General features: G+C 42.7%; 1 protein-coding gene across 1 annotated transcript in view; it reads right to left on the bottom strand.

The window, feature by feature from the left end:
* The window catches only part of ZCCHC24 (zinc finger CCHC-type containing 24), a 101,516-nt gene extending 83,839 nt beyond the window's left edge, over positions 1 to 17,677 (bottom strand). Inside the window, exons 1-2 of the mRNA XM_009087502.4 lie at positions 17,282 to 17,677; positions 954 to 1,154 (exon numbers count right to left, since the gene is read on the bottom strand). Of these exons, the coding sequence (XP_009085750.1) occupies positions 954 to 1,154; positions 17,282 to 17,521 (441 nt within the window). The 5' untranslated portion in view covers positions 17,522 to 17,677. The remainder of the gene's footprint in view (positions 1 to 953; positions 1,155 to 17,281) is intronic.
* Positions 17,678 to 19,918: the final 2,241 nt, after the last annotated feature.

The raw sequence follows: 19,918 nt of genomic DNA, 5'->3' as shown, positions 1-19,918 counted from the left end.
ATGTTAGACTTGATTTCATGCTCTCCTTCCTCTGCTGGCAGATGTTTTTCCGCCTGTGTTTTGGTTTACAAATGTCTGACATCCTCAACAGCAAATTCACTGTAGTTAATTTTTATGCAGATTAATTCTGCTCAAAGTCACACAATAAGAGGCTAGGAGGTTAAAGTCATAATGAAGTGGATGCTAGTAATGTCCACATCTGTGTTTTTAGAGTATTGGCAGCATTTTAATTTCCTTGGGACTTTACATAGGATGTTGTTGCAATTGTGAAAGTTTAAGCCAGCAACACAACTGCATCCAGCTGAAACCAGAAAATTAAGAAACCTGGCTCACTATGCTTGGGAGCCTCAGGGGAAAAAAAAAATTGTAGATTGGCAAGTATTTTAGTGCACACTAGTTTATACCTCTTTTTGAAGGAAATAAATATTGCCAGCTTTGCCACTACAGAAAAGTTCTAGGAGTCCAAGACCATATTGCGAAGTACAGCAAACCTCTTCTGTAGGACAAAAGACTGCAAGAGTTTGCACCCAAAATACCTGAAGCCTGTGTTAATGCAACACTGACTCTAAGTTCTCTCTGAATGTAACAATTTCTTCTCCTTTAGCATATGTAACTTGCTGTATTAAGGGCCATTGCCAAACTGATAATACAGAGTGGTGCCTGACAGAAAATTACAGAGTAGACATTTTTAAAGTTACCACAATCTATTTAGCTGTGTGCCTAGATTAATGTCTTCTGTAATACTTACAAGGCAAATGAAATAGTGTACTTTGTCCATCACCATTGTGATAAAGAATAGATTAAAAGAATACATGGCTAGCTTGGCACTTTGTCAAGATACTTCTTCAGTGTTACTCACTCTATAAAGTATTTCAGTCAAATTCTGTGCTGCTAAATCAAGGACTGAGGAAAATCTCGATGCATATTTTTTCAGAATATTATGCATTACTTACCTGGGGGCAGTCTTTGATGTAGTGTCCTTTGTTAAAGCAGAGGTGGCACAGGTAGTTAGGAGGTGGCCTCTTGCTGGGTTTTCTGGCTTCTGAAGAAAGGGATAGGTCAGAGAAATGCTCGGTGAGGGAGCTTAACCCATCCACAATGTTATTAAGTGAGCCATAGGGTGAGGCACTCTTGTAAAGACTGCTGCTCAGAGCCTGCAAAAGAAAACAAATAAGTCACATGCAACACAGTACTGTATAAAGGATTGTTCTCAGGGAGATTTGAATAGGGGATAGATAAAAATAGCAGGAAAAACAAAGTAATTATTTTTTTCTTAAGAACATGGCTGCACATTTGAGGGAAGCAATATACAGGCTTCACAATTGCAGTGCAATGGAGCTGGTCACCCCACTGTTGAGGAAACTTTTGAGCTTGCCACGGTTTTCTTACTGCAACCTTCCCACTAAGCAACGATTGCTTTCTTGTGTTTGGCTATAATGCATTCACAGTACAGTTAGATTATGCAGGCAAAAAGCTGAAAGAACAGCTCACAAAACAGAACCTTTTTGTGTCCAAAACTACTTAGGCAAAGAATACTGAAGTCAGGGAAAGGAAAGAACACCAAGAAAAATGCAAAGTAACTTCCAATTTCCAATCTGGTTAATCAGACAGTCAACACAGAGTCCCATGTTCAAATAATAACAAGAACCATTGAGAGCTACATCTGGTTTGGATTTTCTAAGGGGGAACCTGCTGTGATTTAAACATTTCCTGATAAACAGTAAATACCTAGGTTTTGTACTTCACCTCAATAGGATCTTCACTCTCTCATTCTGCAAATCAAAATCAGTAGCTCCTAATTTGCTATTCAGTAGTTTTAGAACAGCAGGAAACCCATCAACACCTCAATAGGTATTCTCCCTAATGGAGATAACAAGGATTAATTCACTTTAACTGCTTAAGGCCCAAAAGAAACCTTAGTGGAGTTCAAAAGGAAAATTAAAACTCTTTTAAAAATTAACATCATAATGAATCACTGTAGAAATAGGACCAACTACTGAGTGTCCTTTCCATCCTCACATGATGGGACACATTTCACACGGTGTTTCCACCTTAGGTCTGCAATGCTATGCTCATGTAATTCTCCTGCCATCAGAGAATTACTGCTGGCTCATGGGAAAGTGAGGGAAGAAGAGGTCCAGTCTGTGACTGTGCTTTAATTTTACTGAATTCAAATATTTCAATGGGGTCTTTATATGTGTTTTCATATGTTTATACATGTTATATATATTTTGAAGACATGCACTGAAATAGTTTTATAGTTTGTGAAATTAATCTGAAATTGAAATTAAATTAATTTCAGAGATCTCAAACATTCAGGGTGCCTGCACAGTGAGTGTTTTCTGGGTATCAGCTGCATACCAAAAGAATAATATTAAAGCTCTAGGGACAAATATCTGGGTGAGCCCCAACTATCCCTGAATTCCATCCCTCCACAGATGGTGTACAGAACAATTCAGCCTAGTAATCTGCCTCACCCACCTGCACCATAGTCAAAGACAACATCCTGATCTCCACTGACTCCTCTTGCAAAGCTGAAGCTGGTGCACAGCAGCAGGATCAATTCAAGAGGTCCCAGAGTGCAATCTGATCTCACCTGGGAGTTCACATATGCCCTGAGGCTAAAACATCCTGTGTAGCACAGTTCTGTGCAAGAAGAGAATCAGCCACTTTGTTTCAGGGTTTGAATCCACAGTTTAAAAGAAAAAGGTATTTCAAAAATGAATAAAAAGATTTTAGCTGCTTTAGCCATCAAGCAACCAAACAGACCTCCAATGGTCACTGGAATTTAGTTCTAGGATTTATTGGATGCTATTGGAATGAGAAATTCTTGGCATCAGATTTTGAAAAGGAAGGGGAAGTGCTGTGAATGCCAAAAGAGTATTAATTAAGGATCTTCAAGAAGTTCTTGTCTCCCTAGGAGCCACTTTCTCTTATACACTCTTGGAAAAATATAAAATCCTTCTTTTTAAGAGAGCCTCTTGCCAAGAGATTCTTCAAGTACTTCACCTACATTACACCCATTAGTAACTTTGCAAATTCCTTATTATCTGATTTTATAGAAAGGTGAAAGTATGAACACAGAACATATGGAGTTGCAAATTCTTTACCTATTGCCAAAATCTGGAATATCTTCTGGGGATGCAGAATAACTCCTGCCCATCAGGAGGTTGCTATTTTTTCCCCCCAGGGCCAACTCAGAAACAAACCAAAACATCTATCTGCTGCCTACAGTGGGCTTTGAATTGGACATAGGGCATGCAGTGATGACTGTTTTCTTTCCTACACATCCTTTACACTGAGCTATTGACCTCATTAAAAGGGAGCAATTTGGAACCACAGCTGGGTATTATGTAACTCACTCCTCCACCAACCCTTCCTGGCACGTTTCAGGTCAATAGGGAACAAGGTGCAGTTTGGCACCTTGGCAGCAAACCTTCACAAACTTGTGTTTCAACCGTGGCAGCCAGAAGCTGTGCCAGAGGCTAGGATCCCATCAGACCCTGGGCTGCACTGACACTAAACCATACCCTTAGCAGCCCCCAGTGGTTCTGTGGCCAAAGAGTGGCACACTGCTCTAAAATGCCCTCCTGGTTCAGCTGGCATGCCACCTCTGGACATGGCAAAACATTCAGTGCACACATGGCACCGCAAAACACTTCCCTACAACCATCCAGAGGCCCAGTGTAGAAAAGGAAGAAACAAATATAACACCCCAGAACATGACAGTAAAGGAGAAGATGGACATTGCTGATGACACTGGTACTTTAAAGAACAATGCATTCCTCTGGAAAATGACTAGACAATCCCAAGATGCAGCCCATCCCTCTGGGTATAGTCAGGCAAACCAATTCAGCAGTTCCTGCCAATCTGACCTGGAAAATGGCCTTAAATCTGTTTCACTCCAAGTCAATGTGAAAAACACATCAATCTGGCACTTGAAAGTTGCTATAAAGAGCACCAGCACAAATGGTGCTACATCCTGTTTCTAGCTCTGGAAATCCCTAATTCTTCAGAAAGAGATGAGGAAATAAACCATTCCCAAAAGCTAAGTTATATAATAAGGGTGGTAATGGGAAAGTTCATCCCAGTCCCTGGAATCAAATAGTGAAAGCTTAGGACTTGTAACAAATGTGATGAAATGGTGATTGACTCTATTTTGTCATTGTAAAAGACAAGGGGTGAATGAATATTGCTGAGATACATAAAACAGTTTTGGTCAGTTTTGTTTTGTTTTTTTTTTTCTTTCTGGGGCACTCAATTGAGCAGAACAGGCAATTCAGCCTTTACTAAGTATTTGCACTACTGCAAAGAGGATTTTTAAGAAGGGTTTTGAATAAAAACTTTGAATTAGCTTCACACCAAAAGGAGATGTCCAGGGGGTGATTAGAGTGCCAGGGAGAGTGCTGATGGCCTCAGACAGAAAACAGAGATGGAGAAACAAATGCATTCTGACTCACTCTGGTCTCAAGTGTATTAGTACTCATCTGGGACGTGGCAGGGAGATTGCTCCTCTCATGAATTCCACCAAAAGCAATGACTTGCTCTGTGTTTACAATGCAACACTAGCAAAGCCAGCCTATTTCTTTAAATGGTAGACAATAGTACCTCTCAAATAGAGTCTCATTTTGAGCTTGAGCAGGCAAAAAGGATTTGGCAGTGAAAGAGTTAGTGCTGTCAAGGCGCCTGAAAGACCACACTGCATGTCCTAATTACAAGGCTCATCAGCCCAGCTGCAATGAATTCAGGATTTCCTTATCTTGCCATACTGGGGGGATGGGGAATTTGGTGGTAAAACTTAGAAACAGCCTTGGTGGGAGGTTTGAGCTGATAATGTAAGTTTGTCTTATCTGTTTGGTTTTTCCTTCCTATGAAACTTGTTGATTTAATTGCATATGAACCAAACTGAAGATCTTGTATTGTATTTTCCAAAGGTAACCTCACTGCTGGGTAGATCTTTAAACTGTATCTGTTGGTGGTGTTGGGAAGCAAATTTCTCTTTGTTATTTGCTTGCTCAGTGTTTCCAGTTAAAGGGCACATAACCTGCAGGGTTGCAGTGTAGTCCTTTGTGAAAGGCAGCTATTGTCTTCTATAGCTTCCTCACTCTGATTTCCAGTAGATTAACCTGTGTGAGTGACTCAGGAGTTCCAGTATCTAATTCACCTCTAAGATACTCCTTATTACATGAATGATTGGCTAATGCTCTTGATTCCCTTGGCTGGGTCCCTGCCTTTCAGAAACATCTTTTGGGATTGATGTGTCAAGAGATAGAAAAAGAAACCTTGAAACCCTGGCTTTATCTCTTTAGTTTCTTTTTTAGCAATGGTATAATGTTGAGAAGAAAGACAACTGTTGTGAATATGCAATGAAATATTGAAAGATAAGAAAGAGGCAAGTCTTAGTTTCCAAATTTCCCTTTGGTATGTATAGCTACTGCTTTACCTATAAAGGTATGTTTTTAAAAGGGACTAGAAAGCACAGAGAGCACAACAGCCTCTCAATTATGACATTTATGCCTGAGCATCTATCAGACCAGCTGGTATTAATAAGTAATGGCAACTTGTTCATGTGGGAATGGTATCTTCTTATTAGGCATGGACTGGAAAAGCAGAGGAATCTCTGGAAAAACCAGTTTCTGCCCCAAGTTCATTTTGTGGTTGCTGGACCCTTAAGACAGTGATAAAGATGAACATATCCACCATTACAGAAAGCTAGAATGACTTGTGCTGGGTGATGGGGGCTGTATCTGGCCAGTGCATCTGTCTGATAGTCTAGAAGTTAGTGTGATTTGTGCCTATGGTTCTCTCTACAATTGTAGTAATTGCATACACTGAAGTGAGGCCCTGCAGCACTACAATGGTCCTACAATCTAGTCCAGTCATCAACGCTTCCACAACCTGAAATAGGCTATTATTGAAAAGCAAAGAGCAAAGAATTTTTGATGACTTATTTTTGCTGCTGACCTAATCAAGCAAACACAAATAAAGCAGTCTTAATGGACAGAGTTAAGTCGACAGACGCCACGGCTGTTTGAAGTCTGTAGGAAAAGGGAGTTGGATTGCCCTGTCATCAGTATGGAAAAAGTAAGGTTTTCGTCCACTGTAAACTGTAAATATTTTCCAGACTGTATGACAGTAACCAGACTAGCCATGCTACTCATTAGCCCTGCACCAAAATATCAAAAGGTGCTAAAGTTATCAGCTTGGATTTTCACAAAGATAAGAACTGAATGGTCCCTGTGGTGTGTCATGGATAAAACAGTGGGATAGACAAGTCATTGCCCTCAGTTGCTACTTTCATGTTGGAGGAGAGGGAAATCTGAGCTACCCAAACAGTAATTCAGTGGCTTGTGTGTGTAATATACAAAACCTAACCCAAGGGCCTATAGCTGTCTATTTACTAGTGCCCTAAGGCTTGTTTCTGATGTGAGCTTTAGCCACTGGGCCATGCAATAGGTGTGAAAGCACAACAGTTGCACCAGAAGAGAACCAGGTTTGGAGAAGAGCACTTCAAATCTCTGACTTCTCTGTGCTTCAGCTCTTCATAAGTGGTTAAAACAGTTCCCTGTTTTTGTCCCCAAAGAAAACATCCAATGCAGAATCACAGAAGAGTATCATGGAATTGTTTAGATTGGAAAAGACCTTTAAGATCATCATCAATGTTTATGGCCAACCCCAAAGCCTTCTGAAAACAGAGGGATTAAATGAAAATACTGCAATAAATTTAGTTGTATTAATTTGAGCCAGAAGAAATAGAGAAGTTTAATTACCAAGGCTGAACTGGAAAACCTCAAAAGCTGCTCCTGTATGGCTTGTGTCTGCTCTAGCTTCTCTGATAAATTGGATACTTTTACAAAAAAACAACGCTTAAGAGTTTGTTCAGTAACATTTGATCATCGGAAAACTAAAAGCCAAGCTCATCACTCAGTAAAGAAAATGTTTGCCTGGAGAAAGAGAAAAAAAAGACTCAGGTTTCTGTTTTCTTCTGAAGTCAACCTTTAAGTCAGCTGTCAAAAAAATCTGGTCTTTAGCCTGACTTTTTAGTAAAATCCGAATTACTCAAGTTCTCATATAAAACCACAGATAAATGTAGATTAGCCAAGTAAACCTTAATGCATTCCTGGCTAGTTAGACTAGCCAAGTATACCTTAATTCATCTTTCTTCTGCAGGGAGTTTTAGACAAATACATGTTTATGTTAAACTGCTAACACTAATGTCTACTTCTAAATATTTTCAGATAGATGGCACTAGGCCCTTCCTTCTGCAGAAACAGTATCTTAAGGAGACAGCTACAAACGCAGTGTGACCTGCCAGTGGTTGGGAAACAACTAATTGGAGGGCAATGAATCTTTAATCCAGCATATAGATCTCTCTAATCTCGTTATTCCAAATCTGACAGCTCAGCTGGCTGTGGCTTCTCAGGCTGCAATTGCTGAGACTCTGCAGAACAGCAAGGGGGTGCAACACACTCCTCTGAGCATGACTGGTGTGTCCCTTCAATCACAGCAAGGCTGGAGAGCAACACACGCCACCACCTCGCCTTGCTCTAGATCTGCTGGCCTTTAACGCTTGGAACCAAAGCTTTCAATGAGTTTCTCAGGTCCCCAAAAAATCCTGCTCCCTCTGTACTGTACAGTGGTAAAGTTATGGAATTGCTGACAGTTCAGGAATTGCTCAGTCACCATCTCCAGGCTTGCTGGAGCTCAGGTAGGCCTTTTGGCTTTCTGCTAGTAGTGTGATTCTCCGTATTTCAGCCTCAGGGAGGGGTTTGCTGTGAATATCAGCGAGGACACTCCTTTTTCACAACGTACAGGGACCTCACAAATAGCCTTTAAAGGCAGATGTGGGAGAGGACAGAGATTTGCTCTGGTCAGAGACATGCAGTCTTGAAGGAACTTTCTAAATTTTGCACCAAGTTCTGCAAGGTTCCTTTTCATCTGCTGAATGCCCAACAACTGCCCACTTATGTTCAAGAGAAGCTCTAACACATGAGCACTATATTAGGGACAACAGAGACCATTCACATTGCAAATTGCTTTAACACATCCCCCCAGGAGCCCTGGATTCCCAGGCTGTCCCCTGCCTGCCTGAGCTGGGTCTGCCCTGGCCACCAACCTCCCTGACCTTTGGGGAGTGGCCACGGAGAGGGTCCCTGGCAGGCCCCTCTGTCCCCCTGCCCAGAAACAAGTCCTTTTGCCTGAGACAGGGGTCTCTGGCAAGGAGCAGGTCATGAAGGCTGTATAGCACGAAGTGAGGGGAGAAACGGATGGACATGTTTTGATCCCTGAACTTTCTGTTAACATCTCTGCTTCCTGCAGGAAATCTTGTCTCAATCTGACCTGAAGTCTGAAAAACAAGAGTCAAGTTTCCTCTCATTTGGTAGGTCTTTTGACACTCCAAACGCAAGAAAAATAACACCCGGAAATAGATATGTGCCTGTTCAAGACACACTTAGGAAAGCATTCACCTCCTGTGCAGCTCTTGCATGATGAAAGGTTTTGCTAAGAAATGTCCATTTTGGGTTAAACAGAACTCTAAGTCTGAGACAGTTTTGTTTATATCATTTACATCCAGTAATGCCTTCTTGGCACAGAAACCTCTGCGACGGCTGCCAAAGTTGAAAAGAGGCGAAGCCGAGGTCGCTGTCAGAGGTAGGAACAATACATCATCTGCCCAGAGCGGGCCCCTCGCAGTGCGCCCAGGGCCCCAGCTCCTGCGCTCACAGCAAGACAAAAACTTTCAGTAAATTGAATATAGGGAGGAAAATAAATTATTTCTATTACTAAATGACAGGCTGGAATTTCGTTTTGTGACTCCAGCTTTTAGATAGTTTTATCTACGTATAAGGCTACCCTCTTAATCAACTGTGATACAGCACAGCTTGAAGTGTGATCTCAGCAAACAAGCCTAAAAACATCATAATCTGCTTCAGATAAATTATAAAATAAAAACTGAGAAATCTGGTTTCGAAGTAGATTTGAGGGGTTTTCTTCCCATGTTGTGACTGTTAGAGGAATTAATCTATTATTCTACTAATTTCAGTTGCCATGTATGTTAGAGAAAGATGGTTATATAAGAACACCTCTGTATTTCAAGGATCACTGATGCCCAAACCCTCTTAAAAACTCTTGCTAGTCCTCTATTTTCAGGGTGCAATGACTCTACAATAGATCATTTGCTCTCCTTTCAACCACAAGTATCCACAGCCCTAATGACTATTTACAAAATAGCTGCCTAGCAGGCTCCCTTAGTGAAGAAATATAGGCTGCAACTCCCCTGCAAAGATCACTGAGATACCTGGAACTCCTAGAAGCAAGAGAAATCTTTGAGACCAAGCTGATGCCCTAAAGTGTTTGCTTGGTTAGTATTTAGCTGGATGAGATGCAAATACAGATTTCCAGGTACCCACAATCCTTCTATGCAAGGTATTGCACTTGTGTTCATTGAAAAGAGACACCAAATCCTACCACATGCAGGGAGTAGGTGTGGGTGGCCAGTTAATACAGCAGGAATTTATCTCTGCTTTGCATATGCTCAAGTCCTGGATCATGAGAGCATTTGCTAAACTTCAAACTAAATTTGTCAAAACACAAAATGTATTTCTTAAGAAAGAGGTTTGGAAGACCAGGCAGCAGTTCTCCCATCAGCAGCAGTTGAAAGAGCTAAGAAAAAGGGTCTACATGAGGCTCCTTAAAACACTTCTTAGTCAAAGTATTGGATTTGTTACTAGTTGCTTACACCAAAACATATGAAAGAAAGTAAGGGGCTAGGCTTGTGATATGTTAAAATTTAAAAGCCACCAAAACTCCCCACAGCTGTGCTGGCCTGGCTAGACAATGAGGGACAGGGAGAAAGGACTTGTAACCCTGCATTTATTCTGCTTTCCTCAAGTGAATCTGTCTATAATTTTAGATTCCACTTTTAGCAGATCACAAATCGCTTGCTATGGTTCTGAGAGTAAGAACCAACCTGCAGGAAAAACAAAGTGATCCAGGCTTTTACACTTATGAAATACTGTCTGTCTGAATTATGTCAGCATTACTGTAAGATTTGAATAGCTTTGTAAAATTTAATTAGTTGCTTTGATCTATTAAATTACTCTGGAACCCACACAGAACCTAAGCAAACCATGAGGAAGAGACTTATATTCTCTCCATTTAATTTAGTAATTTCATTGTGGCTTTCTAAAAGAGGAAGAGCGATTCCAGAGTTAGCAAAATGGGCATCAGGCCGCTGGCAATTCTTCTGGGGAAGACAAACTGGGGAGAGGCATGGGTATTAATTGTGACATTTCATTAATCTGCTCAGAAAATGGAAGGTTATACTCAGTATCACTTTTTAGGTAGCATTTTTATGTATGCATCTAATTTGGGAAACAGGATACAGCTGCTTTTCTTCCTATGCAAATACATATTATCAGAATTTGGCTCTGTAATACCTGTGCCTGCACTTTTTGGCAAGTGCACTATGTCATTATTTTTCATGCTTCTTAAAGCAGCATGGAGAAGATTCTCTGGTCTTAGATTTAATTTTCACTTAAATTGTGTTTCAAAGACCTTTTATGGTGCACTTAAACTCTGATCTAGGAAACTTTCCTTGGTGTTAATCCTAGCATCTGTCAGTAAAATGCAATCCTTTCTTCTAGTTGTCAATTACCATGTAGCTGGACCATCTCTACAAGTTCTATCTTGTACAAACACACAAAATCCCCCAAATGTAACCAAAAAGGCCTGGGTGGGGGGGAAGAGTGGCATTGGCTTTTGGATAAAAGCAGTTGACTACACCTCTTGGTTATCTAATTCATTCCATACACTTCATAAATTAATATATTGGTTCAAGTCAGACTCGGTTGTCTGATTATTTGTGCAGTTCACTGGAGAAGGATGTTCCTTTTCTTTTCTGAATAACTGAGTCTGTGTCTGCAGAGAAAAAGAGGAGTGGATGAAAAATCATTACCCAACACACAGTTACATCACCCCTTTGTTTGGGTGCTTTGGCATGGAAGGCACTGTAAACGCATAAAATAACTGTAAATGAAAGCTCTGTGTATAAAATATAATTGTAACAAGAATTCTATATCCTTTTGCCTCCAATTATAGGTTAGTGTGTTTTTCTTTTCTATATACTGCCTGACAGGCTTTTTCCAAGATGTGAATGTATTTGTGAAGCAGAAAAAGCATGCCAGAGCTTCTCTCAATGAGTAATTTGCATAGATACAAAATCCCAAGTGATTTAAAAGAATTGGCAATGATTTTCGGCTAATTTGGAATAAAAAATATAACCATAAAAAGAAATATAACATATATAACATATATCATTATATAACGTATATCATTATATAACATATATAATTATATAATATTTTTTGATTTTATTTTTCTTTTCAAGCTATGAAAAAGAAATCAATAGTAAAGCAGAAAGTGCATATTCCTCTTCTTGAAGACTTGATTTACTTTCAGCAATTAATATTTTAGTTCTTGCCAGCTTTCCAAGCGTGGTTCTGATTGTGATGTGAAAGCAAGTAGCTGCAGATGACTTTGGTGGATAATACTTTCACTGTAAATCAAGTAAAGCCCAGGTGTAAGTCATGTTTGAATTAGTTAAAGCTGGAGGTAGGGCAGGTGTGCTGCAGAGCTCCAGCAGCATTTGCTGGGGCAGGGGCAGTTTGTGGCTAAGGACACAAGACAAAGGCTCTGGCTGTTGGAGTCAATTCAACACATTTTCTTCTTACATCGGGGAACTTCCTGCTGTTCTTAGTCAGGTAAGGAAGCCAGAGTAAAAGCAACATAATTGTATTTAGAACACTTTCTTTGGTGAATCAAATTTGACTCTTGTGCATTTCTTCCTGTAATCAAATTGCTATTAGGTAATTCAGCCTACGTGTCAAGAGTAAGGAGAGTATCTGCTACATGCAGGACTGTCCACTTATAAAAACACACACAAACCACACTTAATCCTGGACAATAGAGAAGCCTAAAGCCATACCAAGGTGATACAAATGGAAGAGTGTAATTTGGATAATAATTTGAGTTTCACACTTTTTATACAAGATATAGATCTTAGTTTCTGACTCCACTTCCTATAGTACATTTACATGTGGGGCTTTTATTTCCTTGGCAAACGTGGGTGTTTTCCAAAGGCTACAGAAGTAGCAAAGCAGGAGGCCATGGCTGCAGAGATAAGAACGGGGTGCAAAAGAAAAAGCTTATAGACATAAACCCCTGAATTTTTGCATTTTAAAGCATATGTGCAATTTGAATTAGGAACAGAATAGTTATTAGCTCAAATACCTGTAATAGGATGTAAGATTTTGAGACCAGTGTACAGTGGGCTGTGAAAGCTGCACTTTGTATGCTGAGGCAACATCCTCAAACGGGCTCTGGAGCTGGCTGTGTCAGGAGGACAGAGGCTGGTCCTGCCAAAATCTCCAAATGCATGTTGTCCTCTGATTAACATAAGAGATTCAGCTCCCTGGAATCTCTTAGGAGGTCTGATGTGAGAATTGACATTTAACTTCCTGAAAGGCATTTTGGAATTACTTGTCTGGCACTTTAAGTAGCCACAAAATATCGGTAGTGTACAATCATCCTGAGGCAGAGAGCACAAGTTCCTGCAACACAGGAATTGTTATGCTAGTGCCCTTTCAATAAAATTTGGAGAAGGTTAAGAGCACTCCAATGTTGGTACTTACACAAAGAATAGAGAGAAAAAAATAATATTAGGAAATAAATAGTAATCATTATTATTAGAGGACATATTCAGGTACCATAGACTGCTACTCTGTAGCTGAGAAAGCAAGAAGTCCTCACTTGAATGCCTCGCACATTAAGCACCCCGTGGATCAAAAGCATGCTGCGTGTTAGAATTACTAACAATGTTACACAAAATTAAACAAATTGGACATGTTTTGCAACATATGGCAATTTCTGTTAACCTGCCTCTCTGCTGAGTTTGCCTTCAGACCATACAGGTTGTGAGCAGCCTCTTAAAAGGCATTTGGTTTTCCCTTTAAAATCTTTTAATCATGGCTGTTCTCACAGATACTGCACTTAATTCAAGGAACAAATGGCCTGATGTGGTATAGCAATCAGTGTATTCTTCTGATACTAACAGAATGGAGATTTTTAAAAATCTTATAATTATCCTCCAAATTACTTCATCTCTGCCAAATAACAGATCTTTCTTCAGCAGGTATCAGCCTACCCCCCTAATTCTATGAAAGACAGATGGACAACAAGTTTGTCTGCTAAAATGTATTTTCTGTAGAACTGCCAATTTCCTTCCCTATGTTTTTGTTCTTCCAGTGTTTCAATAGTTTTTGTTAGTTTCATTCATAAGCTAACATCTTCTTTGGGAAGTTACCTAATCTATCCCAGTGCTTTAGACTTGCTTCTGTTTCACAGGGTTTTGAATGTTATTTTCTACAGCACACTGTGAACTTTTTTTAACTCCACACATTTTTCTTTCCAAGCAAGCGATCCATAATTTACTGCAGCAAACTGAACTAGCTGGTGTGTTCGCATTCCCAGTTAGTTCCCCTCTTGCCTATAAGGACTGGAAGTCTCTAAGTCAGAAACATGAAAATGGTGATTATTTTCTCATCTAGTACATGCAGTTATTTGTGCTTAAATAAAATCTGGTTTAGATCCAGAAAGTGACTGCCATAGAGGCTTCTAGAAGGAATTTTGGCTCTTGAAAGACACAGTAGAGAAATAATTTAACTATTATATTATGATAATTTCTAGTTACTGCTTGCTGTCTCTTCTTGACCAAAGACAGCATTGACCTGGTAGGTTGCCTCCTGTTAGTACAGAAAAATACCTCGTGAGTCTCTTGCCCCCTTACTCTAGGTTGTTCAATTATAACCCTCACTGACAAAGCCACAGATACCTGGCTATGTCTCAAAGGCATTAAATCCCACGTAACCAGCCTCACAACAAAACCTCAAATACTTGGCTCTGATGGATGGTGTTATAATGAGGGTGGAGCTCAGTTCAATGGCCAATTTATTGCATCTTAATGGTCTAACATGCTTTTATTTCATATCTAGGATAACAAATACTGCCATAAAGTTCGGTTTAAAGCAGGTCTGTTTTGCAAAATGAGTCTTGCATACAGAACAAAACACTCATTGTTGCTTTACTGTTTAAACCTTTATTATTGTTTTTTTTTTCTTGGTACAATGGGCTTTTATGCACCAAACAGCTGTGTTCATCATGTTTATTTAGAAGGCATCCATTGTAGTGGAAAAAGTCTGGAGGACAAAAATCTTGAAGTACAAGACTACTCTGGGGGTGCTGGCACTTTTATTTTTTTTTCAGTCCTGTTCCTTTGGTCAGTATGCAAGTCACATACACAGGCAGTGCCATGCAGACTTGCAAACCCTGTATAATAGCAACTTTTCACAAGTGCTGTCTCTTATTCCAAGTGTTCTTCTCCAGAAAGTTTCAATTGCAAGGCAACATACAGGACACACAACTATTTTACACCCTATGATCCTATCATTTTTCAATCTGTTGCTATTTTGGACCCTCATTAGGTCACTTTCCAAATATTGTGTACAGCTATGTGTCAATCATTGTCACAGCTCGGCTCCAGGCTAAGCCAACCCAGGACAAAACCGTGAGGGAGAAAAAAATGCCAACCAAAGCAAGCACTGTGTAGAAAACAGTCAACAGTTTGACTGTGGAAAGCTATGTGTTGTTCCAAAGATAGCATTAGCCCACTTGCTGCAGAAACAGCATACAGTACTAATGCGCTCCAAAATAATTTTATGTGGTTGAAATGTGTAGTGTATACCCAATGGCATCTGCAAATAAACAGATGTTAGAATCTCAAGAATTAGGGGCATGACATTGTCGGAAACTCTTGGGTGACTCCTGCCAAAAAGCAGTCTAGTTTCCCGTTTCTGGAAAGAACAGAGCATCCAACATGTTGACAGAACTTCTTTTGAGCAACAGTATCTCTAGCACCTTCTCAACCCTTGAATGAAAGCTGCTGTATTAAGCAGGCAGTGCTAGCCTGGGAAATTAGAGGGTTGCCTATTTCCTTCAGGGCATATCCAGCAGGGAGATGCATTCCCATGCCATAGGAGATAGCTGTGCCCCTTTCCCTCTTTTCAGGTTACCATGTATTAAGACATAGTTCAGGTGAATACCAGTGGAAACAAAGAAGTGTCTCCACCAGCCACAAAGTCAAAGCTGTCAACACAGGCTGGAAAATGAATGGCAACAAACTAACATGCTTTATCTTTAAAAAATAATAAAATAACTGTATAGAATGAGATGGCTTCTTATTTTCTGAATGGTAAGTGTTCTTGGCTTTCTACAGAGCTGCAATTCTCAGTTGCTGCTGCTGCTGTTCATGTGCCCCAGGAAACTGTAATGAGGTTAAAAAGAGCAGAATAAAGTTACAGCTTGTGGATGATAGGAATCCACACAGAAGGTGACTTCTGGGATCTGAAAACAGCACAGCTGGGGGGAGGCTGCACAGGGACAGACTGCTTGGAGCTGGGGCAGAGACGGGGGGCCTGAGGAAGGCTAGCATAGCAGGAAAAGTATTTTCCAGAAGAAAGGTTAGGGGGGGAAATGGAAAGAACTATGAGCCAAGTGGAAAGGGAGTGTGACAAAAGGATTAGCCCCTACTTGCACAGAGTATAGTAGAAGCTGAAAATGAACTTGGAACTGTCAGAAAGAGAAAACTGTTTCTCAGAGACTGTTTCAAAGACTTCCTGAATGCAGACTCCACTTACTTATTTCTTCCTTTTTCTCCCAAAAAATAAAGGACCTGCTGTGAGCAGAATGTATCCCAACTTCAACAAACACGGGCCTGAAGAGAGTCCCAATCTGGAATCCATGCTGGCCAAACTCCTGGAGGCTTGCTGCTACCTGGGTACCATAAAGCTCAAAAGCCAAGCAGGAAGGGGTAAAACCTACAACTTGTCCTCAACAGGTAGGTAGCTAATAGCTTAAATTGCACTGCCTGCAAATCTTCTTGAAAAATCAATGTGCTTGTTAGGTATATATGTTGTTAAGCTGCCCATGTCATGTCATGCTTAATAAAACTTCATCAGGCTGAACATCTTTCAAGCCACATACTTTCAAAAACAGTATCTATTTTGAGATTGGATGTGCTTTGTTAAATTCTTAAAGAAGAAAAAATTTCTAATAAAGGAAAACGTGTCTATATAACTCTGGCTCTCAACTGTTAGCAGCTCTGTTATTGAGAGCACTTGGGGAATTTGATTCAGTCTTAATTAATAACGCCATAACTTTTCTGACAGAATAGAAGGGTGTACTTTGACTGAGAATACTTTTAAAGTCGAAGTTTAACATAAAAAGTGCTGGAAGGACTTTGAAATGTCATTCTGTGGGAAGTGCCAGAGCAGGTTGGGATGTATAGTCCATCTGACCATATCAAACAAAGCCGCTGTTGAATGCCTCCGGCAAGAGTCCCACAGTAGGGTGCCAACTGTAGCTGGGTCTTTTCTGGAGAGGCTGGGAGCTGTGGTGTGCGAGGTGCCACCTTGCAGTACCCCCACACATGTGAAACCCCTCCAATGCAGAAGTGCTTGACCTCAACAACTTCCTGTGACAGGGAGTTCCACAGCGAATTGTCTTTGCATATCCCAGTTTTTTAGCTTCCTTCCCTTTGGTTAGATTTAGTCTTGTTTTGCGTTACAAAACGTGCACAAAACTTTTTGCTGTTTTTATCACGTTCCTGTTTATATTTCTTCATTTCAAATGGTGCCTGCCTTTGATCTCTCATAAGCCATATGTAGTCTTGTATCAAGTTTTTTAAGTAACGCTTGGTGGGGGGGGGGGGATAAAAGGGGGGGGTGGCGGCTGCGGTGATATTTTTGCACGTTATGACGGATGTAGCACTTTTTGCGTGTCCTGCCCCCCGTCCCTCCGGCTGCGCACGGGAAATCCGTGTAACCATTGACCAGACTGTCAACACGGGCGCCCCGCGCCGCTGGCGGGCGGCGGGAGGAGGCGGCGGCCGCGCCAATGCCGCGGCCGCGGCGGCGCCTCGCCCCGGCCCGTTAGCGGGATGGGCAGCGAGGGAGCGCCGGGCGGGAAGGGGCCGGCCGGGCAGGAGGACAAGGAGCCTGCGCGGGTGGCCGAGCCGCCCCGGCGTGCGCGGCGGGGAGCGGGGCTGCCCCGCTTCGGGCGGGCTCGGTGCCGGCCCGGGGAAGGGGGCAGGAGGCTGCCGAGGCATCATGGCGGTTGTGGCCCGGGGGGGCCGGGGGCTCCGCGCCGGGCGGCGCGGCAGACTCACCTCGCTCCGCTGGAGCTGGAAGAAGCTGTTGAGATAGCTGGAGCTGAGTGAGGAGCCCAGCTCCGGGGTGCTCTTGGTGTAGCCGAGGTCGGGGTGCTGGGACGAGGAGGGCTCGGGTCTGAAGGCATCAAAGGCGCTGGCCTGGTGCGTGTCTTGCAGCGAGAGATAGACCCAGTTGAGGAGCTGGGCGGGTTGGTACACGGGCGCGGCGCTGGTGTCGATGGTTGACAACAAGCTCATCTTTCCCCCCGGCTCCGCCGGCGCGGCTGGCCCCGCGGTGCCGGTCCCCCTCCCCGCGCTCCGGCAGTGCCGCTCTCCCGTCCCTGCCCGGGGCGCTTCCTCCTGGCCGTCCGGAGGAGAGGACGGGCCGGGGGCTCTCTGCCGCGCCCCGCGCCGCTCTCGCTCCCCTAAGGCCGGCGGCGCCCGCGCAGCCCCAGCGCTCCGCGCAGCACGGGCATCGCTGCCGCCGCCCGCGGGCTCCGCAGGAAACTTTGTGTGCGCTACGTCCCGCCCGCCCGGCCGGTGCCTGCCCCGCTATCTGTCTTTATTCCCACTCCCGCAGGCAGCGGCGGGGAGGGGCTGCCGGCGCTCCGGCGGCGACGCCGCGCCCCCATAGGCCTCGCGGCCGCCGCGGGGGTGCAGGGGCGTCCCGGCGCCGCTCCGCCCCCGCCCTGCCCTGCCTGAGAGCGGCCAGAGGAGCGTGTGCGGCCGAGGTGTCCGCGCCGCCGGCCGCGGGTGTCCCCGGACCACTGGCCCCTCGCCCGCCAGGGTCGGACCGGCTCTCTCCCTCGCTCCCCGGCCTTCCTCTTCCTCCTTCCTGAAGATTTTTGCGCCAAACACGCGCAAAGTCCTCCCGAGGGCTCCTCGCTGGGCCCTTTTGGGCTTGTTTTTAACTCGACAACTTTCGCTCGGCTCTTGTCAGCCCGCCCTCTCTTTTTATTCTCATTTCTGTTTCTTGCTGGTGCTGAGAGTTCATTGCAATCTGAGGTTCCTTCTCGTTAAATCTCTGTCAGTGCTCCGGGTTTACGAAGCCCTGCGCTGCCGCTGAGGTTGTGCCAAGCCGTGCGGAGTGAGGGTTTTCCAAATAAGGCAGGCGAGCGGCGCGATGTTCCCTTTGAAATCCATCTAGGTAGCCCGGCGTGGGCTCTTGGGGAGCCTGGCTGTGGTGGGATACCCGGGAGTTAAAGCTGAGTAGGCCTTTTAAGGAGTGGGTAGCACAAAAGAGGATGATGAATGATTCCTGCTTTAGGAAGGAGCCTGAGTGGGTAAGCTGGTAATTACAGTTCATAAACTCTTCCCTGCTGCCTTCCCTGCAATGAGTGGAACAGGGCAGCTATTTCTTGCTTTGGTACAAACACCGTAGTAATCAAACTAGGAGTTTTCAAAGGAGTTCCCAAGAGGTAACTGAAAAACTTGATCATAGCTCCTTGTGCTCTTTGCCGAGTGACAAAAGGGTAAAAATTAATGTGGCTTCCCAATATGGTTTTGGGGAAAAAATAAAAGCCTTCTTTACTTAGATAACGGGGAAAAAAAAATCTGACCTTTGAAACATCAAAGTTGGCATCTTGGTTAGCTGTAATAAGCCATATGTCTCTGCCAAGATAGAAGAAAAGTCATTCTTCTGAAAAGGCCTGGTTCCAAGCAACAGAAAATGAGGGTCAGTGTACACACAGTAGAAAATGCTGTTTAGTTGTCAGCTGCAAACACCAAAGTTGGGTGCATGCAACTTTTGATAGTTCTAGTTAGGGCAGCAGAGCTATCTGCTTGCAGGAATTTAAATGCAGGCGAAGATTCTGACTTTCCAGAACTGCAATGTCAAGCTTAGAACAGCTGAATCAAATGGAATTCCTTTAGCGAGGCTACTTTTTTTTGTTTGTTTGGGGTTTCTTAAAATTTTTTTAGTGACAAAGTCCTTGCAGCAAAAATGCAATTCACTCTTTTGTACACTCTCTTGGTTTAGAAGGCCTTTGTGGCACATTTAAATATGTGTGCATCAGCATGAGAAGGAACAAACTTCTACCAGTGTAAAGGGTCTTTATGTTCTCTCCACAACAGAGATCATATCAGAAGAATTCAATCAAATTGCATCCCATACTCAAACAGTTGCATAGTGTTTTAAGGAAGGAAAAGGTGGATAAGGCTTAGTGACTTAAATTGTGGAGGAGGATTTTCCACAATTTGCTGGTAAATGAAGAAAAACCCCCACAAACAGATATCACATCTGAGGAACTTGCCTTTCTGGCAGATGGTATTTTAAAAGTCAGGATATGGTAGAAAGTCTAGAAGGGGGAACTAGGCTGAAGCTGCTTGTTTTGTTGTTGTGGAGTTGTTTGGATTTTTTCTTTTTGTAGGCATGCTAATTCCTTCCTTAAAGACAATTTCTATTCTTATCACTTCCCTCTTTTACTTGGTAAGTTAAATACATGTATTTGTATTTGGCAGCTCCACTGTGCACTCTGTTTAGTAAGATGCTGTGAAGGAAATAGGAATTTGAATGAACAGGCAGAAGAGATAATACAACAGGGGTTTTGTAGCAATAGAGGTCAAAAGCAGAGGTCAAAATAAAGAGTGGTCAAGGTGATGCCATGTTTTCAGTGAAGAGGTTTTGGTATATTTTGATACTTTTTCTCCCTAAAT

The sequence above is a fragment of the Serinus canaria genome, chromosome 6 (assembly GCF_022539315.1).
Source record: "Serinus canaria isolate serCan28SL12 chromosome 6, serCan2020, whole genome shotgun sequence".
NCBI classification, from domain to species: domain Eukaryota; kingdom Metazoa; phylum Chordata; class Aves; order Passeriformes; family Fringillidae; genus Serinus; species Serinus canaria.
This window is presented reverse-complemented; position numbering and strand designations above follow the sequence as displayed.